We start from the raw sequence: 11,660 nt of genomic DNA on the forward strand, positions 1-11,660 counted from the left end.
CTCTACTAAAAATACAAAAATTAGCCAGGTGTGGTGGCAGGTGCCTGGAATCCCAGCTACTCTGGAGGCTAAGGCAGAGAAATGCTTGAACCCGGGAGGAAGAGGTTGCAGTAAGCCGAGATAGTGCTACTGCACTGCAGCCTAGGAGACAGAGCGAAAACTCCATCTCAAAAAATAATAATAATAATAATACATAAAGTCGAAGTTTCCAAGAACCTACCAACGACATCAAGTGACAGCCTAATGTAATGGTATAAATATTCTATGGGCCCTTTGTCACACTGCCCTCCTTCCCCTGTATTATCTCATCCCATAATTCAATGAGTATTAGTTAGTTACAATAAAAAAACCTGGGAGACATTAACTAACATCTGCCAAGTCTAATGACTTTAAAGACTGATCTACTTGGTTCATTCCTAAGTCATTTCTACTAGACTACCCTACCCCTGACCACAGAATATAGATGTTTTTCTTTACTTAGAAATGTTACCTAGGGGCTGGGCCAGTGGCTCACACTTGTAATTTCAATACTTTGGGAAGCCAAGGAAGGAGGATTGCTTGAGCCCAGGAGTTAGAGACCATCCCGGGCCACATAGTAAGACCCCGTCTCTACAAAAAAAGAAAAAAAAAATTAGGCCGGGCGCGGTGGCTCACGCCTGTAAACCCAGCACTTTGGGAGGCCAAGGCAGGCAGATCACAAGGTCAGGAGTTCGAGATCAGCCTGGTCAACAAGGTGAAACTCCATCTCTACTAAAGATACAAAAAATTAGCCAGGCATGGTGGCACACACCTGTAATCCCAGCTACTTGGGAGGCTGAGACAGGAGAATTGCTTGAACCTAGGAGGAAGAGGTTGCAGTGAGCTGAGATCACAGCACCATTGCACTCCGGCCTGGGCAACAGGGTGAGACTCCATCTCGAAAAAGAAAAAAAATTAGCCAGGTGTGGTGGTGTGTGCCCGTAGTCCCAGCTACTTGGGAGGAGAGGTGGAAGGATCACTTGGGCGAGCCCTGAAGGTTGAGGCTGCAGTGAACTGTGATTGTATCATTGCGCTCCAGCCTGGGCACGGTGCGAGACTAGCTAAAAAGAAACAAAACAGCTACCCAGGTGTGGTGATGGGAGCTTGTAGTCCCAGCTACTCAGGAAGCTGAGGTGGGTGGATCACTTGAGCCTATGAGCCCAGGAGTTCAAAGATGCAGTGAGTTATGATCATGCCACTGCACTCTAGCCTGGTCACCAGAACGAGACTGTATCTCTAAAAAACAGAACACATACACACAGACACACACACACACAGACACACACACACGAAACATAACTTAGCATTATACATTATTTAGGGTACTTCATGTCGCCAAATTATGAGTTCCTTGGGCCAAGCACAAAGGGGACTTGGCCAGGTGCCGGGGCTCACGCCTATAATCCTAACACTTTAGGAGGCCGAGGCAGGTGGATTATCTGAGGTCAGGAGTTCAAGGCCAGCCTGGTCAACATGGCAAAACCCAGTCTCTACTAAAAATACAAAAAGTAACCAGGCGTGGTGGCAGTGGGCGCTTTTAATCCCAGCTACTCAGGAGGCTGAGGCAGGAGAAACGCATGAACCTCAGGGATCAGAGGTTGCAATGAGCCGAGATCACGCCACTTCACTCCAGCCTGGGCAATAGACTGAGACCCTGTCTCAAAAAAACAGAATTCCCCCTACTGCAACCCTACTGTCCTCTCCCAAGCTTCCTCTTACATGCTACTGCTGGAGATAGAAATAAGACTTTGGCCAGGCGCGGTGGCTCAAGCCTGTAATCCCAGCACTTTGGGAGGCTGAGATGGGTGGATCACGAGGTCAGGAGATCAAGACCATCCTGGCTAACACAGTGAAACCCGGTACAAAAAACTAGCCGGGCAAGGTGGCGGGCACCTGTAGTGCCAGCTGCTCAGGAGGCTGAGGCAGGAGAATGGCGTAAAACCGGGAGGCAAAGCTTGCAGTGAGCCAAAATCCCGCCACTGCACACCCCAGCCTGGGCAACAGAGCGAGACTCCATTTCAAAAAAAAAAAAAAAACAAGAAATAAGACTTCTTAGCCTGAAGTGAACTATCACTCGAAAGCAAAACAGGTCAATTTCCAAGAAGTTTCTAGTTTATACCTTTCCCAGTTGAGCTATTAAGTACTTCCTGTATAAGCCGTTCTCTTCCATTTCCTGACAGGTCAGAGTCAACAAATAACCGGTTCATATTAACAGGTTTAATTAAGCAGATCACTTACTATGTCAGCAAGATGAGCCAATATGTGATGATACCTTTGACTAAAGTTAGAATAGACAAGTAGTGCTTCTCCAGACTGCAAGCATCTGAAATTTCAACAGTTTTCTTCCAGACATCCCAGAGTACGTTAGTTCCCTTCCACATTCCTAAATGATCCTTCAGCTTAAGAAAAACTCAAGTCCATGCTCTTAAAAATGAGATGAACTTTTCATGGCATTCATGTAACATATTAATAGCTGCCCAAAATAGCTGTTTTCTTCAGCAATAGCCCAACAGGTTCTCTCTAATTCTAAGTCAGTCTCCAAAGAGGAATCGCAAAGCATCCTAAAAGGTTGGTTTCAAGGGAAAGCCAATATAGCTTACTCATAAACATCTCTGTAAACGGAAGAATGAATAAACGAAATCCAAAGATAACCCTCCAACCTAATTTTAGTTTTCAGTTTCTGACTCCTCTTCCCAGCAAACCTTTTTCAAGATTTGGCAAGCAGGCCATAGAGTAAGAAAAGTAAAGATTTCTGGTGCTCCCCGAGCTATCACTTCCTGCTGCTTTCCTCAAAGAGTGGGTAATCAGCTAGTCTACCACAATGCTAGTAAACAAGGAAAACTGACCAGCAGAAAGCAAAACCCTAAAGGCAAAGATAATCCAAACTAACCAAGAGCTATTTCTATCTGAGGTCAAATATAAGAAGAGAACTGCTTCTTAACAGCTCCTACTTAACAGTCCCACCCACACTACCCCACCCCCTCTAAATGGTGGCACTTGTTTGGTCACAAGAGCCAACTTTCTAACTTCAGAAAATCATCTCTCTTTCACATCTTTACTACTCACTAAAGATCTAGTGACAGACTTCTCATACCCTATAAACACCAAAAAATAACTCAGAGCCTATTTGGTTCTTCAATATACTAGGAATAAGGCTAGGTGCAGTGGCTCACACCTGTAATCCCAGCACTTTGGGAGGCTGAGGCGGCAGATCACCTGAGGTCGGGAGTTTGAGACCAACATGGAGAAACCCTGTCTCTACTAAAAATACAAAATTAGCTGGGTGTGGTGGCGCATGCCTGTAATCTCAGCTACTTGGGAGGCTGAGGCAGGAGAATCACTTGTACCGGGAGGTGGAGGTTGCCGTGAGCCGAGATTGCGCCATCACACTCCAGCCTGGGCAACAAGAGCAAAACTCCATCTCAAAAAAAACTAGGAATAAATTATTTCTCAAGTCTTTTAAAATTTCATGAGCTTACAGAAGACACCCAAAGAGCTCCTATACTCTGGTAGAAGGTATATTACTAAGCCAAGGTTTCAAAAACCTATAGGCTTCAAAGAATGGGATATCCACATAAGGCAACACCCATATGAAACTCAATAGCCTTCCAAATCTGTCCCTAGCCATCACTAAAAAATGTGTGGCATTTCGCTGGAATCTGACAAGATAGGAGCTCCAGATCTGAGGTAACAACATTCACTAGCCTCAGTTACCCTCTATTATTTTAGTTGCCTCAGTGTTTCCTTGCTTTGCTGTACTGTACAGAACACACCACATTCCCAAGAGAGGCAAAGTAATACACATTATTCCAAGACTCCTCTAGAAGGAAAAACTTCCACCACACTAATCTGAGAGACTTAATGAAAGGTACCTGCTGCTAAAATCGGAAGCATAACTTATTCATCCAACAAATATTTACTAAATACTCTGTGCAAGCCTCTGTATATTCAATAGTAAATAAAAGAGGTATGGTTCCCATCCCTGCAGAATAAAGTTCAGTGAGACAGACACTAGACAAGTAAACAAATATGTAATTACAAAAAAAGCTATGAGAAGGGTAACCTAATCTATACCTGTTGTCCCAGTATAAAATAAAAGCATTCCCCTTTACTCTCAAAAATGTCTCAGGTTGGACTACAAATGATACGGTCACCTTAACTGTGAAGGACAAGGTACTATGAGAGAGAATAATGCAGGGAAGTTACTTTAGCCTGGGTGATCAGAGAAGACTTCTTGGAAGACATGCCATTTAACTGAGTCCTGATGGGTGGTAAGGCTCCAGTCATTCTGGAAGGAAAAATGTTCCAAGTATACGGGACAGCACAGGTTATGACAGGGCTTGGGGCATTATTATTGATCAACATCAATTTTGACTAAATAAACGGAATTGTCAAAAAAGTGACTTAGAGCCAGGCGTGGTGGCCCACACCTGTAATCCCAGCACTTTGGGAGGCCAAGGCAGGCAGATCACTTGAGGTTAGAAGTTCAAGACCAGCCTGGTCAGCATGGTGAAACCCCGTCTCTACTAATAATACAAAAATTGAGCTAGGAGCGGTGGCTCACACCTATAACCTTACCACTTTGGGAGGCCGAGGCAAGTGGATTGCCTGAGCTCAGGAGTTCAAGACCAGCCTGAGCAACACAGTGAAACCCCATCTCTACTAAAATACAAAAAATTAGCCGGGTGTGGCAGTGTGCGCCTGTCTCCAAAAAAAAAAAAAATTTGGCCAGGCGTGGTAGAGCACACCTGTAGTTCCAACTACTCCAGAGGCTGAGGCATGAGAATCACTTAACCCGGGAGGCAGAGATTACAGTGAGCTGAGATCGCGTCACTGCACTCCAGCCTGGGCGACAGAGAGAGACTCTGTCTCAAAAAAAAAGCCCGGGCGCAATGGCTCAAAAAAAAAAAAAAAAGACCTGGGCAGGCGCAGTGGCGCATGCATGTAATCCCAGCTGCTCAGAAGGCTGAGGCAGGAGGGTCACTTGAGCCCAGGTGTTCAAGTTCAACCAAAGCAAGACCCTGTCTCACACATACACACACAAAAGTGACTTGGGGGTTCCCAGAGATCAACTTGTATGTACAAGATTAAAATATGCTAGGCATGTAATTGTTAGAACTCAAAATTCAAACATAAAGACAAAAAAGAACCTTTAAGACAGTGGCTTTCAAACTTTTATAAGTCATGAAACCCTCCAAGAATCTGAAAAACGCTTCAGATCTTCATGCAGAAAATGCATATATTCACGTATGCACACATCCAGATATACACAATTTGAAGACGTTCATAGGCAATGCCACCACCCAAACCCCAGCACCACCAGAAGTTCATAATGAACTCCAAGATTTAAAAAGTCCTCTTTCATAAAGGCAGAAGCAAGCTCTCAACTTATTTGGGAGTTAAGCTATTTCTTAAGATTTACTGACAACATCCAGGAATAAAGAGAAGAACTAAATGTATATATTTTTAAAAACATATCACAACAAACAATTTTAAGTCCCTTAAAAACAATGAAAAATAGACAACAACGTATCACCAAGACTCAATGAGACTCATTTTTCCCATCATTTTAGAAAGCTAGATCTGCCCTTTAATCCTTACCTTACTAACATTGAGTGAAGCTAGGGGAGGAGGGGTTTCTGTTCGGTCATTAATTATTTCCACTTCTGAAACATACTGTAAGTTTATGAGCAAGATGTCTGCATGGTTGGGCTTTCCACTGGAAGAGGGACATTCTGGTGAGAAAAAAAAAGTTAAGGAAAAATAGGACAAGCAGAGGCACTGACACATCCCAAAAGGGGCATAGAAAACACAATTCACACAATGCTTGTAAAAGGCAGGCCAGGAGCCATGAAGGCCTTATAAGAATCACAGTTCTCCTCAGGAAATCTCTGCCTGTCACCTTCCTCCTGCCCAAATCCTTGGAAGCTTCCAAAGGAGTTCTGTCACCTTCACTCTACTGGCTTTATGGGGAGGCATAACACAGATTTAATGCGTTTGTCTTAAACCTACGAGTCAGACAAAAGAGCTAGACCTTTCTGTTCTTCGTATAATACTCTGTGTATCTGCACAATGTTCTTTTTACTCTTTCAGATGTGAGCTTTCCCATTTTGCAAAGGAGAAAACTACACACTGGAAAGGAAATTCACCCAAGGTGACCCAGCCAGTTAATCCATTCATTCACCACTCATTCTCCAAACATTTAAGAGCCTACTGTATGTCAATTAAAAATTGAGTAATTCAGCCAGGCGCAATGGCTCACGCCTGTAATCCCAGCACTTTGGGAGGCTGAGGCAGGCGAATCACATGAGGTCAGGAGTTCGAGACCAGCCTGGCCAACATGGCGAAACCCCGTCACTACCAAAAAAAAAAGTTAGCCGGGTGTGGTGGCACATGCCTGTAATCCCAGCTACTCTGGAGCCTGAGGCAGGAGAATCACTTGAACACAGGAGGCGGAGGTTGCAGTGAGCTGAGATCGTGCCACTGCACTCCAGCCTAGGTGACAGAGTGAGACTCCGTCAAAAAAAAAAAAAAAATATTTCCTAGTTCCAAGACCCTTCCAACTAAACCACTAATGTAAAAGGTCTTATTTCTTCCAGGTGTAACCTCTTATTTTTTGAAAAAGCAACTATTGTTAGCACGGTGGCTCACGCCTGTAATCCCACCACTTTGGGAGGCCAAGGCGGGCGGATCACAAGGTCAGGAGATCAAGACCATCCAGGCTAACACAGTGAAACCCTGTCTCTACTAAAAATACAAAAAATTAGCTGGGCATCGTGGCGGGTGCCTGTAGTCCCAGCTACTCAGGAGGCTGGGGCAGGAGAATGGCGTGAACCCAGGAGGTGGAGTTTGCAGCGAGCCGAGATCGCACCACTCACCCCTGCACCACTGCAGCCTGGACAACAGAGCGAGACTCCATCTCAAAAAAAAAAAGCAACTACTCTTACTGTAATTAGTTTCAAAGGACATCTTCCTAAACTAGAAATCTACAAGCAGTGGTTAAATGAATTAAAATACTTGCCACTCAAAGGCAGCAGACTCAGTAGGAAACTTCATTTTGAAAGATGCCATGGCCGGGCACGGTGGCTCACGTCTGTAATCCCAGCAATTTGGGAGGTCAAGGCAGGCAGATCACCTGAGGTCAGCAGTTTGAGACCAGCCTGACTAACATGGAGAAACCCCGTCTCTACTAAAAAAAAAAAATACAAAATCAGCCGGGTGTGGTGACGCATGCCTGTAATCCCAGCTACTAGGGAGGCTGAAGCAGGAGAATCGCTTGAACCTGGGAGGCGTAAGTGCAGTGAGCCCAAATCAAGCCATTGCACTCCAGCCTGGGCAACAGGAGTGAAACTCCGTCTCAAAAAAAAAAAAAAACAAAGCCGGGCGGTGTCTCAGGCCTGTAATTCCAGCACTTTGGGAGGCCGAGGCGGGCAGATCACGAGGTCAGGAGTTCGAGACCATCCTGGCCAACATGGTGATACTCCATCTCTGTTAAAAAAAAAAAAAAGATACAAAAATTAGCTGGGCGTGGTGGCGCATGCCTGTAATCCCAGCCACTCTGGAGGCTGAGGCAGGAGAATCGCTTGAACTAGGGAGTCGGAGGCTGCAGCGAGCCAAGATCGCGTCACCGCACTCCAGCCTAGGGACAGAGCGAGACTCCATCTTAAAAAAAAAAAACAGATACCATAAAAAATTACTCCTTCAAGATTCCAATAAACCCACCTGTAGCTCCTATGAAAGGGGAAGCTGTGGCACATTTATCCCAACAAGGAAGCGTTTCATTTCCAAGACTGAATTTCCTGGAGTAATTCAGAAGTCACTCCCACCCCAAAGACGCAGGCCACTTTTTCCAATCAATTTAACATTGCTGCTTTCAAAACGGAGGCTGCTACTACTACGTAAAAGGACTCCATGTGCTGGACTGATCAAGGCAGCATGAGAACTTCACTCTTTCACCTGTAACTCACACATCCCCAACCCACATAAGCCCCGGCAAGCCCTCTCTGGAACAGGTTTCCAATGCAAACATCCCCCAAACAGCGATTTCCAAATGACCGAGAAGCCTAAAACTCAGCACAGCCCCCCCACCACCACACATACACACGCATCAGCGAAACAAGCCACTATCCCCAGTTCAGATACAAACTCTGCCCTGCACTTACTCTCCCCCAAAACATGCAAGGACCAATTTGGTCACCATCCCACCGCCCTTCCTTGGACGAAATCCCATCAGTGCACATGCCCTCCTAAATTCCATACCTTTGCCCTACCAGCAGTTCCTTACCCTAAACACCCCTCCCCATAATATTTCACCCGCCCCTCCTTTCCATCCGGGCTCCAATCCACCAGCCCCCTCCCAACACCACTCCCTCTCCTAATCACTGTGTCCCCTCTCATAACGTTCCTCCCGAAAAGCCATACCCGTGTCAAGCCCTCCTCCACCCACTGATCCTCGGTAAAGCCCCAGCTCCCGCAAGGGGAGACAGGATCCCCAAAGCTGACCGAAGGGCCCGCGGGAGGGGGAGGGGAACTCAGGGCCATGCGCATGCGCCCCGGGCGCCGCGGTAGCCGGTCGCCCCTAGGCCCGGAGAGAGCCCCAGCCGCCGCCGTCGTCCCCCACCCCCCGACCACCGCACCTACACGCCGGCCCGGACTCGGGCTTCACGCAGGGAAGGATACTTAAAGCCAGCATTTTGGATTGGTAGTCAAAGGCTACCACCTCGCCCTGCAGCCGCTGCTCCTGGCACGTCCGGCACGACACCTGGCTCCCAACGCTGAAGTACTCGCCCGGAGGAGCCGCCATCTTGGGAGTGCAGCCGCGGCCGGCGGCGGCGGCGGCAGCAGCGGGCGAAAGCCGGGCCCCTAGTGAGCGCCGCGACGCGCCGCGACGCACGGAGCGTGCTTGCGTCACACGCCGGGGCGTGGTCTGATGCTGGGTGGATAGGGAGCCTAGGTGGACTAGGAAAGAAGAGGAAATAAAGGGGAATCTGAAAAATATTTGTATAGCTGCGTCCGCTCGGTTAAATGCTTGTAGAGTCCATTTTAGAAGTTAAGGATAAATGACCTACGTGGAATGAAAGGGAGAAAGAGGAGAGAGCTTCAGTCTCCATTATATACACACCTTCCACACAAGAGTTTAATGAATGAATTTTATAAAATATATTAACCCCATTTTGCATATAAGGAATCAGAGCCTCAGAGGACTTAACGATACTTGGACAAGATGATTATAACGGCCGGGAGCGGTGGCTCACGCCTGTAATACCAGCACTTTGGGAGGCCGAAGCAGGTGCACCACCTGAGGTCAGGAGTTCGAGATCAGCCTGGCCAAGATGGTGAAACCCTGTCTCTACTAAAAATACAAAAATTAGCCGGGTATGGTGGCGCGTGCCTATAATCCCAGCTACTAGGAAGACTGAGGCTGGAGGATCGCTTGAACGTGGGAGGCAGAGGTTGCACTGGGCCAAGATCATGCCACTGCACTCCAGCCTGTGCAATAGAGCAAGACTCCATCTCAAAAAAAAAAAAGATGATTGTAACTAGAGAGTGATAGTGGAAAGAACATTGGCTGTGGAGTGAGATAAGCCGGAACCAGAATCCCAGGTCAACCTCTTACTAAATCACCTGAACTTGAGTAAGCAAATTACCTGATCCTGTTTCTTCAAAGGCATTTGTATTGTCACTTCTTGAGCATCTAACAACCCTTTGAGGTAGGTATCAATGTCCTCCTTTTACAGAAACTAAGTTTTAGACTAAACTTGTCCACGGTTCCACAACTAGTAAAAACAGTCTACCTATTTACAAGGACAGTGCTATTTACTGCTATACTGTGTTAGATAATAATACCTACCTCATAGTTAGGAGGTTTAAATGCGATAACGTGTATATGTGCATGGCATGTACTAGGTCTTTAATAAATGGTAGTTCCCCCTTAGTCACCCATTACTCTTAGAAGTCAAGACACTTCCCCTTCTTCCTTTTTGCCCTCTCCCCCAGAAAGCCAGGCAAAAGGCAGGAATGAGGAGCAGCGGATAGTGACAAAGAGGAGCTTGGAGGAGGGGTTTTGCACCTCTGCCCTTTAATGTCCATCTGATATACAAAACAGTCGTTTTCTTAATTTTATGTAAAGGACTATGTGCATGTATTTTCAAGCCCTACCAATTGCTGTCGCTAATCCACCCATCCCTCACTATAGAAATTTTGGGTCCTTGCTTCATGTATGAGAAACAGGTTGACCTTTCTGTAGTCCAGAGGGAGGCAAAGGACCAGTCCTGGCGCAGCTTAACCTGAACAAAGTTCAAAAGTACTTCCTTGCCCTCCAAGAAACATAAACTTCCTGGTGTTGGAGGTATTGATACAATCATTGTAATAGGAATAAAAATTCTGCTCCTTCATAGTATGCTTTTTCAGAGAACTTTTTTTGTTTTGTTGTGTTTTGTTTTTGAGACAGAACCTTGCTCTGTCACGCAGACTGGAGTGCAGTGACGCCATCTCGGTTCGCTGCAACCTGCACCTCCCAGGTTCAAGCGATTCTCCTGCCTCAGCTTCCTGAGTAGCTGGGATTACAGGCGCAAGCCACCATGCCCGGCTAATTTTTGTACTTTTAGTAGAGATGGGGTTTCACCATGTTGGCCAGGCTGGTCTCAAATTCCTGGGCTCAAGCAATCATCCTGCCTCGGCCGGCCTCTCAAAGTGCTGAGATTACAGGCATAAGCCATTGTGGCCGGCCTCAGAGAATTTTCATGCCTCTCATCCTTGTCCTGTCCTCCATAACAAATCGTATATAATCGCCATTCCAGTTTTCCACTTTTTATATGGAATCATGATTATAGGTTTTCATAAAAGACTTCTAGGAGCCATTAGGAAAGGCCTTCTTGGAGGAAGTGAAAAATAACTACTGAGACCTGAAGGATTAGCAAGGAAAAAGAGTGGCCATGCTCCAGGCAGAGGGAACTGCATGGGCCAGGACCCCTAGGAGGAGAGAACTTGGTGTTTTCAAGGAATGTATAGTTCAGAAATATTACAAAGCAGAGTGTGGGAATAGGCTGGTGAAGGGTGAGGCTAGATCCAGAGCAAACTTTCTTTTTTTCACCCAGGCTGGAGTGCTGTGGCCCTATCTCAGCTCACTGCAAGCTCCGCCTCCCGGGTTCACGCCATTCTCCTGCCTCAGCCTCCCGGGCAGCTGGGACTACAGGCGCCGCCACCTCGCCCGGCTAGTTTTTTTGTAGTTTTTAGTTGAGACGGGGTTTCACCGTGTTAGCCAGTGTGGTCTCGATCTCCTGACCTCGTGATCCGCCCGTCTCGGCCTCCCAAAGTGCTGGGATTACAGGCTTGAGCCACTGCGCCCGGCGAGCAAACTTTCAAAGGCTCAGTAAACAATGTAGGCTTTCTCCTTGGGCAATTAAAAAACTTCTGGTGGTGTCTGGGCGTCGTGGCTCACGCCTGTAATCCCAGCACTTTGGGAGGCCGAGGCGGGCAGATCACAAGGACCATCCTGGCTAACATGGTGAAACCCAGTCTCTACTAAAAATACTAAAAATTAGCCAGGTGTGATGGCGGGCGCCTGTAGTCCCAGCTACTCAGGAGGCTGAGGCAAGAGAATGGCGTGAACCCGGGAGGCGGAGCCTGCAGTGAGCCGAGAT

General features: G+C 46.8%; 1 protein-coding gene across 2 annotated transcripts in view; it reads right to left on the minus strand.

Annotated features, from left to right (window-relative positions):
• Positions 1–9,842, minus strand: part of LSM12 (LSM12 homolog (S. cerevisiae)) — a 32,326-nt gene extending 22,484 nt beyond the window's left edge. Inside the window, exons 1-3 of one of the 2 annotated variants that reach the window (XM_011940072.1) lie at positions 9,666–9,842; positions 8,698–8,967; positions 5,620–5,753 (exon numbers count right to left, since the gene is read on the minus strand). In XM_011940072.1, the coding sequence (XP_011795462.1) occupies positions 5,620–5,753; positions 8,698–8,821 (258 nt within the window). In that variant the 5' untranslated portion in view covers positions 8,822–8,967; positions 9,666–9,842. Of the gene's footprint in view, positions 1–5,619; positions 5,754–8,697; positions 8,968–9,665 lie in introns of those variants that run through there. The other variant, XM_011940071.1, reaches the window with a different exon arrangement.
• Positions 9,843–11,660: the final 1,818 nt, after the last annotated feature.

Source organism: Colobus angolensis, unplaced genomic scaffold, assembly GCF_000951035.1.
Source record: "Colobus angolensis palliatus isolate OR3802 unplaced genomic scaffold, Cang.pa_1.0 Scaffold187, whole genome shotgun sequence".
Taxonomy (NCBI): Eukaryota; Metazoa; Chordata; class Mammalia; order Primates; family Cercopithecidae; genus Colobus; species Colobus angolensis.